The following is a 14,108-nucleotide window of genomic DNA, read 5'->3' as shown; positions in this document are numbered from 1 at the left end:
GCCAGCAGGATCCATCTCTGCTCTTCAGGACTGTTTTGAGTTTACTGACTTTACTTCTGAAAGAGGGAGACTTCGGGCAGCCCTAAAAACAGCGAGGGCCAAACTGTCCCGAGCTATCAGAGAAGCAAAGCGCTCTTATGCTAAAAGAATCCACGGCCACTTCCAAAACAGCAGTGACTCACGGCGCATATGGCAGGGCATTCAAGCGGTCACCAACTACAAGACAACTCCACCTGTCTGTGATGGTGATGCCTCCCTACCAGATGCGCTGAATGACTTCTACGCACGCTTTGAGGCACAAAATAAAACAACGGTGAGGAAGTCCACCCCTCATACCAATGACCCAGTACTCTGCTTCACCACAGCTGACGTGGAGGAAAACACTTTATAGAGTTAACCCACGGAAGTCTGCTGGACCGGATAACATTCCAGGCAGAGTACTAAAGGAGTGTGCAGAGCAGCTAGCTGATGTCTTCACTGATATCTTCAATATCTCTCTGAGCAGCTCTGTCATTCCAACGTGCCTCAAAACAACAACAATTGTCCCGGTGCCTAAGAAGTCTGTGGTTTCGTGCCTCAATGACTATCGTCCCGTCGCACTCACACCAATTGTGATGAAGTCCTGAAAGTTGATTTCTCTCTCATTTCAGGAGCAACATTGCTGAGAATATAGTCTGCATCTGGCTGGAAAAAACAGTGTTTTGTGAGAACAGCAACAAATTGGTTAAAAGAAAGTGGTTGAACTAGGTATTGCAGTACAAATTCAAAATATTGGAGATGTCCTACTCAAAACTTGATGCACACGCAGGTTGCCAGATTACCGCTCAGACACCTTTCCTTTGCCAGCTTCCAAGACAGAAATAAAATATGCTGTGTTTTCCACCAAACTGGCAACCCAGGGTTCTGAAGCAGTTGACTGAATGTCTTCTGAATTCTTTCTTTTATGACACAGTTTACGATTTTCAAATAAAATCAACTGTGACACGTTCTGATCTTCAGAATCGCCCCGTGTACGTCCGCTTTAAGAGTAAAAAGTAGTTTGCTGAAAAACTACAAGTTACTATATCGCCCATGTACTGTAATGTTTCTTTCATGTGTGAGAATCAGAAAATCCCTTACATGGACAAATGCATCAGATATAACTATAGCTGAATAGCGTGCAGACAGAGATGCTTGGACTCATGAATAATAAAACTGCAACGGTGTTCTATAGTGATTTTGGAGCAAAACGGTATGGATATGAATAAACGCACTGCATGAACTCTGACCCCAGTACAGAGTCATTCAGTCATTCACCTCAGCTTGGTCTGGGTGGGTATTGAAATTGTTTTTTAGGATCCTTGACTCAAGATGGAGGGTACTTCATGAGCGGAGTGACTTCATCACTTGTGTTCACGACATGCTGTGCTCTGCACAATTTTTTTGTCAAAAATAAAGCTGAATTCTTTAACAGTAACTGGGTGGAGGAAAAGTGTGAAGCCCCAGTAAAAAAGTCAGCAAATGCACTGCCAGGAAACTGAGAGACTCCAAGAAGATACATCTAACGGATAATCAAGCAAGTTTTCCACCAAATTTTACCTGGTTGAAAATCCTGGGCATAATCCCATAAAATATATTGTTTGGTCAGTAAAAAACCATAGAAGTCTATGGAAAGTCCTCACAGTTCACAGAAATGTTTGTACGTGTCAGACTGAACCTTATGCAAATAGTTGTGGAGACACGCACCAGCTAAGGTCATCTTCTACACGATCTTCTGAGCATAAATGTGTTGAGGAATACTTTCCACTGGTTAATCATCATTCTGCATCTTCAAGGAGGTCTGTAGTCAAGACCTCTCGGTATTTGGCATCAATGATGGCATCATCAGCACAGAGAATCATTTTGTAATTGTGTAGAGTTCTTCTGCTATTTGCTGGTGACCGATTGTTGATGTGCTTCACATCAGTGGCACCAGTGCAATTAAAAAAAAAAAGGATGTGATATATGTCAATTCCATCCAAGCCCTTGTATTGGACAAGTAGCATTCCACGAGTGCTGACTATTAACACAGCTTTGAATTACTTGGCTCTCATGACTTTGACCAAATACCTGATTGTGAAATTGCTTAAATATCGGCAATATTATAAATTGTTTCGTTAAATTGTACAGTTCTTGGCCTAACTTTAGACACGTTTTCCCTCAGATATTCAGGGCTTTACGTGTTTCGCTTACCATCTTAGATATCGAGCACAGGCTTCAAATTGTTGTTCTGGACTGGCCCATGAAAGGCTACATCAACTCTGACCCCAGAGTCATTCAGTCATTCACCTCAGCTTGGTCTGGGTGGGTATTGAAGTTGTTTTTGGTATCCTTGACTCAAGATGGAGGGTGCTTCTTCAACGGAGTGACTTGTTCACTTGTGCACCAGCTGTGTTCACAATTTTTGTCAAAAAAACCCAAACAGAATTCTGTAACAGTAACTGGGTGGAGGAAAAGTGCGAAGCCACAGTAAATTTCCTTCAGTGAAGTCAGCAAAGGCACTGTGAGTTACAACACTGTGAAAGAGACTCCAACAAGATACATCACTAACAACTTTCCTCTTCATACAGAGCATCTGTACCAAACACATGACTCTTAACACTTAGACATGTTCAATGACATTTTAAATATTACAAATTCTCAAATGCTCTTAAATAGAACATATAAAATATTGAGTTTTCCATGTAAACCAAAAGAACACCTATGTGTTATCAATTATCAATGGAGCGCAAATATTATGAGTCACCATGGCAACAGTTCTCGCCTCGTATTTTTCACAATGGGTAACGTTAATTCTGTTAATAACTTAATAACTGTTGTAAAATCAGAGCCAATAATTGAACTTATATTCATTTTATTGGTATCCTAATAATAATCATTTAAGTTCATTTTTGCAAGTGGTCTACTAATAGGGTAAGAAAAATATGTCAGTGGCTATGTGAACAAATTAGTATTTTTCTAAATAATAGATCCTATTTACAGAAAATGCAAATAGATGCTGTTAACACTTAAATAGTAAAAATAGTGATCAATTCTATTTATTATATATTTATAAATTATATTTTTATAATGAAAATAGTGAGAAGAGCGTGCTCAGAAAAGCCGGGCTCAAACCCAGTCAATCGTGGTCGCAATCGTGTAAAATGCACGTAATTTAGATTCATCAGCAGTTTCCTTGCAAGTCTTTCTGAATAACAAACCAGACGAGAGTGAGTGTGTGAGTGCTTATATCTGACTGATTCACACGTCTCTGCCTCAGAGAAAATAGGAAGCAGGTTTCCCTTGTGTTTACATCGTATCGTTTCGAATATCGAGAATAATATTCTCACACATCTAAAGTGCGCGCACAGAAAAAGCGGTTGATCTATAAGCCAGATGCATGTAACAATACGTCTTATTACAATGATGTTTTTAGTGCTGAACTTATTTTAGCGTCATACATTTGGTTTAACTGCGCTGTTAAAGGAGGTGATTTTACCATTCATCTGAACTGTGTGAAAGTATTTTAGACGCTTACATTGTTCTCGCTCCATCCATGCAATAACTGCGTCCTATCAGCCAAGTTTCTATTTCCTGCTGTGTAACAACAACAGTATTAGAAAAAGAATTGCCTATTAATTCTGCAGTAACACCTTATTAGTAATGCATTAAGTAAAATATAAGTGTTACCAAATATATGTGTTTTCTTCCTCTCTCTGATGACATTAGGTAGATCTTCAAGTGTGTTACGTAACCTTCAAATCTAAAGTGTGCTGTAAAGCAGCTCTAGCTCAAAATAAAATTATATTTTGAGATTTCCGATCTGACAATGATTGTTGTACAGCGATGAGCTCGACTTACCAAGAATTTGGCCATTTCTTTATCGGTCAGGTCATCACATCTTCTTGAGTCGACCAGAGAAGATCATCTTCAGGCACCTGCAGGGAATGATGCATCTGAGAAAAAACAGGGGACACGTACAAAAAATAAATACGATCCTTATAACATAGAAAGGTTGAATTGAAATAAAGTGACCTCTAATTAAGTACAAATACAAATTATAGACCAAGGAAACAATGCTATAATAAACATTGTAGGAATAAGCGAAAAAATACACTACTGCTGAGTGAAAACACAAATATTTAGGTACAGTAAATAAATTAGACGCACCAAAAATTACTAGAATGTATATTCAGTATCTATTATGAATGAGTGACAAAATGCTTAAAGTATCAAATAATAAGTCAAACTTTCAAATGGCTTCTGGAAATGAAATTCTCCAATTTAATTTAGCGTTAGCAAAACCATTTCCGTTAATCATCACGATATAAACCTAACAAACCCCTCAGATTTGTCGCGGAAAAATTATTATTTTGAAAATTATGAACTGCTCTTCGTTAAATCGTTATAAAACTGTGATATTATTCGAAATATTAACGTTATACACTATAAGACATTACCGTGTCCCAGGAAGTTCACGCGCCCGATACCCGTTTAGGCACGGACGTAACGTTCAGGTACGTGCAGCGTGTTTAAGTCACACTATACTTTTATACTAATATATTTAATATATGAATGGAGCCGGCTGTGAAATTCAAGCACGCGCCTGTTTAGAACGGTTCAAAACAAAACAAGAAGCGCGCGGGCCGGGCGGTCTCGTGACATCGAGTATGACGTCACAAACCACGCGTTCGAATTCGAACTTTTTGAATCGCATTTCTTGCGCGAAAGTGTAAAGTATCGACGGAAAGTGGTTGTTCTCACCGAATGCTTCAGTCGATAAACATTGTACTGACACGAACTCCTTTTGGTTTATAATATAATCAAACAGTGTTTTATGGAGTTTAGTGAAGTTGAGAGAGAAAGAGTGGAGATGATCGGTCTTACTTCAGACGTGATGTCTGACTCTGTCAGCATTAAAGAGACAGCTGACAAAAAGCCTGTCAAGGCAACAACAAGAGATTCAGGGAGCGTTGGCTCAGATAATGCAGGACCCGTGAAGGTTTGTCCTTCAAACGATGTGGAGAACAGCCCAACAGGTAAGCTGGTTATTGTAGGTGCATTTATTAACATCACTTTCTTTCCCAGAACTCGAATCTGTAGTCAGAGATCTGTAGGTTACCCTCGATTTTTCTTTATTTTAGAAAAACCTGCAAAAGGAAAGAAGATGAAAGGAGCCTGTGCTGTCTTTCGGAGAGTATGGAAGGCTGTAAAGCGTCCTTTCCTTTGCTGTGATCCAAACCGAGTGGTGAATATTACACCACAGCCGGATCAAGATGATTCAGAGCTGACGCCTCTCCCGAATCCTCCCAGAATCGCACCGACGGCCAACGCAGATCCTGAGCCGGTGTGTCTGCCAGGCCAGGTCAGTGAAGATGTCTGTGAAGAGTCGTCGTGTGTGCCAGGTCCCTCCAGGAGCGAGCAAATACCTGACGTAGAAATGGCCGATCCCGAGTCATCACCTGTGGCAGATCCCTCCTGTTCTGATCTGGGTGATGGTGAGTCTTAGTTACTTTAGGTTTCTGTTATTTCTACCATCTGTTGTTTATTACCACGCACTGCTGTAATTCACTGCATGTAACTTTTGTTGTATTATTTAACTCCATTTTAGAAAAGCCTAAAAAGCAGAGAAAGGGGAAAGCGGTCCGTGCGTTCATCAGGAGATTCCGTGAGGCAGTAAAGCACCTCCTCCTCTGTCGTGACTCGAAGATTGTCCAGGGTTCGACGCCACAGGTGGATCCAGACAGTGATGAGGACTTAGCAGATTGTCCCCTTTCTTTTGAGTTTGAGCCAAGCTGTCAGACCAGTTCTGACCAGGCCTATGAAGCTCTCCAGTCCCCCCCCCCACCTGTGCAAGAGGCCAGTGCAAATCCAGCCACTCCAGCCAAGCCAGCCACTCCAGCCAATCCAGCCACTCCAGCCACTCCAGCCAAGCCAGCCACTCCAGCCAATCCAGCCACTCCAGCCAATCCAGCCACTCCAGCCAATCCAGCCAATCCAGCCACTCCGGCCACTCCAGCCACTCCAGCCAATCCAGCCACTCCAGCCAAGCCAGCCACTCCAGCCAATCCAGCCACTCCAGCCAGTCCAGCCAATCCAGCCACTCCAGCCAATCCAGCCACTCCAGCGTTGCCGCATGAGCCGGATTCTTCGGATTTGGGAATCAATCTGCAATCCGGTGAATCATTATTACCTATATTTCTCTGCTTTAAATCAGAATTCAGACTGTAAATCTGGTACTGTAACTTCTTCCTATCTGTTTTTCAGGTAGAGCACCTGTCTTTTTATTGGGAGATCTTCTAGGACACGGAAGTTATGGCAAGGTGTATGAGGCAACCTACCTATTTGGTGACAAAACGACGGTAAAGCAATTTTATTGACTTGTATCATCATTTTGCTTCAGATGTAGAGATGTGTGTCCACTGTCGAGATCCTTTGGTGTGTTTGGAGAAATTAACTTAAGTTTTGCCATTCACAGGTTGCCGTGAAGTACATCCGCAAGCGTCAGACTGACCATTATCTTCATCTTGTAAGTTGACAAATCTAAGGATTGAGTGACTATTGCTGTAAATACCTGTAGCTAACATAAAGCAGAAATGAAATAGACAACAGAGATTTAAGTGCAAATCTAAGCAGAATGATGTTCATCGTCCAAGTAGTGAACCGTTTTTTCTCTCTCTGCTCTCTCTCTCTAGGCTGGTCATTCCAAACCCGTGCTTGCAGAAGTGGCAATGTTGCTCAGGTTGGGAAAACCTCCATTATGCCCCAACGTCATCAAATTGTACGAATGGACTGAGAAAAAGACGAGCTTCGTGCTCATCATGGAGTTCCCTAAACCTTGCTGTACCTTGAATGAGTACATCGAGTGCTCGGAGCCCATCAATGAACGGGAAGCATGCTGGTTAATCGGTCAGTTAATCCAAGCTTTGAAACACTGCGTCGACCGAAGGGTCTTCCACGGCGACATCCACACGGGGAACATCCTAGTGACTCCCACTACTTTGGAGCTCAAGCTAATTGACTTTGGCTGCGCTCAACTGATCCACCGCGGGGGCAATCTCAGCAGTCAATATCAAGGTGTGTTTTGTGTTACATTGATCACGGTGTTGCCTTTTTGATAACGCAATTGTTCGATGCTAAAAAACGTTTCTCTTGCAGGAGCACAGCTGTACACCCCACCCGAGGTCATGAAGGATTCCACGCTCCACGCCGGCCCGGCGTATGTCTGGGCTGTGGGCATGATTCTCTTCCGAATCCTGCATGGATATCTGCCCTTTAAAAGCAAAGACAAAATACTGCGTAACTACACTCCCGTGAAACAGACTTTATCCTCAGGTAAACTGAACAGAGACCTCTTTACTCTTGGTGTAGCAAGTAACATGTGTAAAGACCCGATTATTTAATTTGGTACATTTGAAAAGTATGACTAACCTGCGCTCTCCCTCTGAAAACTTTACAGAATGCCGTGGCCTGATTTACCAGTGTTTGACCCGCAATCCAGCTGACAGACCGATGCTACAGCATCTAGAAGAGCACAGGTGGTTTTACCAACTAGACAGCGGATCCTGTGCGCCAACCGACAACGAAAGGAAGCGTAACACATTAAGTAGGTCTTAAGTTGTCTTTATCTTTAACTTTATCTGCAAAGTTCATTGTTAAACACAGGCACGCTGTATAAGGGGGTATGGAGATTCATGCGATCAAAAGTATGTGACCCTGGACTTAAGTCTTAAGTCGCTAGGGTATATTTATAGCACTAGCCAAAAATACGTCTCAATAATTTTTGCCGTCATTTGGACGTTAAGTAAAGATCACGCTCCGTGAAGATATTTAGTATATTTCCTATTGTAAATATATTAAAACATAGTTTTTGAGTAATACGCATTGCTAAGAACTTCAGTTGGAAAACTTTCTCAATATTGAGATTTTTTACATTCCAGATTTTCAAATGTTTTGTCCTATCCCAACATTCAACTTTATGACTGGCTTTGTGGTCCATGGTCACGCATAGGAATGAAAAGAGAATAATAAAATTCACAAAAGATGTTCCTCACAAGCTCAATGAAACCCTCTTTCACAATCTCCATCTCCTATTATTGAGCCTATTATTTATGGTTTATATTTTAGAAAAGTCTTCAAAAGTGATGAAGGGGTTTGGAGAGTGGTGAAGGTTGCACTGGTTTCACTCGGTATCGCTCACACCACGATTCTAAGGCAAATCCACCCAGAATTGTGGTGATACAATGTCAGTAAGTAAGGATTCACATTTAATCGAAAAAGTCGTGGAAAGTGAGAGGACATGGAGGAACAGGTGTTTTCTCTTACCCTTCGAGACGTGACATAGTAAAACGGTATTGTTTCATTATTTATCAATCATTGTTGTACGTCAATTTCAAATAATTCATGCACTTGGACAATCAGATGTTCAGCTTTTGACTTCTTCAGTTTTCTGAGTCAGCGTCGAAAAGATTAATCTGAATATTTCATTCATACTAAGTCTTTCAAAGTTTTAAAAACCTAAATGCACATTATTTGTAATTGGTTTTGAACTTTTTATTATCTATGTCTACTTTTAGGATTTGGACAGAAGTCTTCACCTCAGTCCAGTGGAGGAAGGTCAAGACGATTCTAGGAGCCTGATGATGGAGGGGGTCCCTGAGGCGGAAAATATTTATATGATATCAAATAAAAACATGTTAAATATGACATAATGTTGCCATAACCTTCATTTATTAACTTAATCCCATGCTAGAAACATTTTTTTTCATAAAAGGTATACTATAATAATAAAGGTATAATAAAAGGTATATTATTTTTATGGAGACTGTAATAATGGCAGTTTTAAGCATAGAATGGAACTTCTTGAAAAATCTTTCAACACTTTAACAATGAAAATAAATAAACACCCTACAGTTTAGGATATTCAATAATGCAAATATGAGACACACTGTACTTGATATTTATTTATATACAATTCCTTTTAAATTGACAAGCAAATACATTTGTGATCTAAAAACAACTTAAACATCTTTAGTCCACACTTATTTTCTATGTTTTATCTTAAGACTAACATGTTACTTAATATTTAGTTGTATGCAAAACATTCAACATTTAAAAAAATAAAATTATTAAATTTTTAAATAATAAAAATATCATTATAAAATAATATTAATATAAAATAACATAAAAACTAAATAAAATATAACAAAAATGATATAAAAATATAAATAATCAGTAATATTTAAAAAAGTCAGAAGGATTGCTTCAGAATTTATATTTTAAAGAAAACCAGTTTGAAGGGAGCGCTTTTTTATATCCCACATATGAAATATAATTCAGCAAGAAACTGCAATACCAGGTTTTTAAACATAGATGGCGACAGAAGCAAAACCTTTGAACCGTAGCTTTAACAAGAAATCATGCTGAAGTATGTTGATGCGGAATACAATTATTTCAGTATTTTCCTATTTAGGTTAAGAGGAAACAAAGCATTTGTAAATATCTGCAGCATATATTGTGAATAAAAAACTGGATCAATAAAACACTTAAATTTAATTTATTTTAAATATAAAAATACATTTTTGCGTAAATAATCGCACATGTATCGGTTTATTTAATATTTAAAGCATTCTGTAAAATAAAAAGCGCTGTAAAAATAACACCGAAGAAAGCTGTATGCGTATATCTACAAATATGAAAATAAGTAGTATTATGAGAGTACGTTATTGTAATACTGTAGGCATCTCTATTTCCTCTGGGTGGCGAGAGATCTTCCTGCCTGCAAAAGAAATACAATAGTATTAATGACCTTTTAACGTGTAAATAAAGAGATTCGGTGACGTTCAGAACTCACCAGCTCTTTTAACACAGCTGATCTGAAGAAGAACGACAGTAGAAGCAACGAACACTGCGATCTCAACAATAATCACAATGACTGCAGGAAAGATCACGCGAAAAATAGCTAGAGTATGGAGCAACGGACCATATCAAACCCTTGAAAAATTCAGTGATGGTTTCGGGTGCAAGCAAAGCCATTTCGTACCTCTGAATAACGTATCGTCTTACACGCGCTATCAGCTGCATCTGTGGATCACATTAGATCAGTTCAAACGTGCTGAGATGTGAACAAGCCATGCATAGCTGAAGCCATCTCAGTGGATCCACTGGTATGTTGTACATTGAGATGCAAAACCATAGTCATGAAGATTATTTTTAAAAAAAGAGACTTGAGATGCTGAGTAAGTGTCAGGGATCACGTACCTTGAGCTGCTGGTTTAGTTTGTCTTGGTTTCTTCTCGGAGCTGCTGACTGGAATCGGTTTTGTTGAATCGACTGCAGCTGCAGAAGATGAACGTTTATAATCAACACAATCTGGAGTACAATCTTGAGGAAAAAGTGAATGATTTATATTATATTCTGTAAAAAGCTTTATTGTGTAATCATTTTGAAACGACTAAAGCACATGTGTCAAACTCACGCCCGCGGGCCACATCCGCCCGCCTTGCAATCATATCTGGCCCGCAAGATCATTTTACATTATCGTTATTCATGGCCCATCGATATGAAGCGCTGTTAACGCAATACTGCACAGAACTACAGATCCCATAATGCAACGCTTCAGCTGCCTTGCCGCTTACTTCTCGCGTCAATTAAGTCTAGCTATTACAAGATATTACGAAGATAGCCGTTAGCCGAAGATACCCCTCACGATGCCGAAGAGAAAAGTTGATTCTGAAAACAGAGCCTTTAATAACCGATGGGACGGGTAAACCCGTGTGTCTCATTTGTGGAGCTAATTCAATATAAGATGGCACTTTGAGACAAAACACAAGGATAACCTGAAAGACCTGGATTCAGAGCAAGTAATGTTGAACCAAGTCAGCACAAATGTGTTCCCCAAAACGAACTGAGCACACTCACGCGCTGAGTTCGGCGTTTAGTGACTTTGAAGCACAAAAAGAGTTTTGAGTTGCTTCGCAACCCATTTGCCGTCGATGTTGAAACTGCACCTGCGCAGATTCAGATGGAACTGATTGAGCTGCAGTGTAATGGGACACTGAAGGCAAAGTACGACACTGTTCATTCACTCCATCCCTACATCAATGCCTCAGCTCCGTCTTCATGCGGCTCGAAGCTTGTGCACGTTTGGGAGCACATATCTGTGTGAGAAGCTCTTCTCAGTGATGAAGGTGAACAAAACAGCACACAGAAGTCGTCTCACTGATGAGCACCTGCTGTCCATCCTGAGAATCTCCACAACACAGGACTTTACACCAAACTTGTTGCCAAAAAAGATGCCAGGTATCCGGCTGCGGTCAGAGCATATAATCAGATCAGAGTCATAAGAGCAAAGAAAACGGAATGATTTGAATTGGTATTGCTGAAAAGCACACATTTTATGTACATTTCCAGGTTTTGTAGCATGTTCATATTTCTAACTTGTATAATTTCGACAGGAGGTATTTTTAAGGAGAGCAAAATCTTTTGGGATATTTAAGTTTATTTTTTTATATATATACATTGACATAGGAGCAAAGGAATTTGAATGTTATATTTAACAAGATGTTTTTATGAAGAGCAAAAAATTTAAATAGAAGTAATTTAAGGTTTACGTTTGTTTCAGCATAATAACATTTAGTTTTAGTGTGTTAAATAAATGTTTATCCTGTTCGGCCCGCGACCTAAAGTGTGTTTTGAATTTTGGCCCCTTGTACAACTGAGTTTGACATCCCTGGACTAAAGGGTGTACTATGGTCGTGACTCGTGTATAAACCAGACACTGATGTTGTGAGTCAGTGATGGTGCACCTGGTCGTGTAGTTTGTCTTGGTTTCTTATTCTTGACTGGGAGCGGTTTTGTTGAATCGACTGCAGCTGCAAGAAGATGAACGTTTATCATCGACACACTGTTAAACATTCATTTTATCATCCTTGATAAACTCACATGAAATATAGTTTGCGTTGAATTATCACGGGATGAGAGTTATTTCTGTACAACATTAAGTTGTTTATGCCTAATTTTTAAGAGTAAAAAGCTGCAGCATGTATCTCTTTAGTTAGTCCTCAATTAACTACATTATTAATCCTCATGTTGTGTTTGTGAAATCCATTGGGTTTGGTTTTCTTTTTACCTGAATACTTGACAGTATACGTGACCGAGGTCTTCGGTTGATTTCTCTGAGTAACCTCACATCTCCACTCTCTGTTGAGATCTTCATTCTGGAGTTTTGTAGTCAGAGAGATGTTACAGTGTTCTGAGGAGAATGAGATCTGATATCTGGAGTCTGTCTGTAGATTCACACCAAACTGATTCACCCAGATCAGCTGAACTTCATCACGGACCAAAGAATCACAAGAGATTAGATCACAATACAACTGACAGGAGAGAGTCACAGAGCTGCCTGGACTGATCTGAGAGGAGGATGAAGTGACTGAAAGACAAAATAAAACAGAAATCATTGACACTGAACGTGTGAGATTAAACGTAAAGAAAGGATTTAATCATACAACTTAAAAAAACACTCACCATGAAGAAAATGCAGATAAACGCGTGAATCATTTCCTTGTTGTTCATTCTTTCCTTGTTTTCCAGTCACAAATTGCCGGCAGATGTAAGATCCATGATCTTCTTTCGTGACTTTAGTGATGTTCAGAGAGCAGTCAGAGCCCAGACTCAGTCTCTCAGATCTCTCTATGTCTTTCTTCTTTTTCCTCCATAAATCAGTTCAACTGTCCTGATTGTTTGCTATACATCCATGCAGTTGATGTACAGCCAAAAAGAGCATTATTACAGGGCAGACTGACATTTTCACCAGAACTGCAGAACACATGAGTATCACGCGCTCCACCGGTACCTAAATGATGATAATAATTATTAAAGCTTGAATAAACATTCGGCAAAAGTTGTCTTGAGAAAGCAGTGGTTTAAAATGCTTGTAGTTTGAATGTGTTGATGTGAAGAAGTTTGAAAGTAGAATAAACAATAGACGGATAAATAGTCGCTATGTGATAGACCCGGGGTGGTTGCTAGGGTGTTGCCATGTGTTTCTAGGGTACTCAGGGTGCTTGCTAGGGTATTCTGGGAGGTTGCTATGTGATAGATAGATAGCTGGATAGATTTCAGACATTTTCTTGATGAATAATCTGTAAATACAATCTTTTTGTCTCATGTTTTCAGTTCAGGGTAGTTGCAGAAAGAAACGAAGAAATCAGGGTTAACAAAAAATTGATTAAATGAAAAAAACACCCTGTGCTTGCAAAGATGAGTAATTTATGATGATTTTTATTTTCAAAAATCCTTATGAATGCAGATCGAGTGAGAACCATATATATATCTATAAATATATATAAAATTTACTGGGACCACATTATATTACAGAACAGATGCACTGATGTATTTGTAGCACACTTGAAACTGTCTTTCATACAATAGTGCACTCAAGTGGTAACTAATTACGTTTTTAAAAACAAAGTATGTTAAAAGTGCATTTTAGTTCATGTTCATGGTGCAGAGTTGAGTACACTTAGATGATCTTAAGTTCATCTTAAGAAGTACTAAACTGTTTTTTTTTGCATGTCATATAATCTGCTTTCTGGTATACTTCATAGTTTAGGAGACTTTAGAGAGTTTCAAATGTACAATTCTAAACAAGCAATAAATAATAAAACGGTATTTACATCACTTGAATTTCATCAAAATTTCATTGTGCCGAGTTAAGCTTCAGAAATCAAACTAAATTGTTTAAATAGACCGTTGTTCAAATCGTGCATCTTTTATGGTAAAGATAATAAAGAGATTTCTTCACCTGTGAGAAGTGCAGAGAGAACGAGTCCCAGCAGACACATCTGACTCTTATCAGCCATTTTCTCTTACTGTCCAAATAATTGCATCTCTTCCTTTAAACGTCGCCAGCTCCTCCTCCAGACTTTAAGATCCTATTTAAGATCGCCCACACTATACCGATGAATTACTTTTCTGCTCATCAGTTAATCTGAGGCGGTTAACACTTATTGTAGTTTGAATTTAATTGTAGAATTGAGACTTTGAAGAGCTATTTGTTTGCTTCATTGCGAGGTTTTCAGTCAGCCAAATGCTGCCTTTAGATAGCGTAC

At 39.2% G+C, this 14,108-nt stretch overlaps 1 protein-coding gene across 1 annotated transcript; it reads right to left on the bottom strand.

The window, feature by feature from the left end:
* Positions 1–10,000: 10,000 nt before the first annotated feature.
* On the bottom strand, positions 10,001–13,859 carry LOC122342238. The gene is given in 7 exon segments (XM_043236049.1): positions 10,001–10,080; positions 10,258–10,335; positions 12,128–12,427; positions 12,523–12,702; positions 12,705–12,731; positions 12,734–12,850; positions 13,802–13,859. Coding segments are annotated over 7 exon segments (840 nt in total).
* Between the last annotated feature and the right edge of the window lie 249 nt (positions 13,860–14,108).

The sequence above is a fragment of the Puntigrus tetrazona genome, chromosome 4 (assembly GCF_018831695.1).
Source record: "Puntigrus tetrazona isolate hp1 chromosome 4, ASM1883169v1, whole genome shotgun sequence".
Taxonomy (NCBI): domain Eukaryota; kingdom Metazoa; phylum Chordata; class Actinopteri; order Cypriniformes; family Cyprinidae; genus Puntigrus; species Puntigrus tetrazona.
This window is presented reverse-complemented; position numbering and strand designations above follow the sequence as displayed.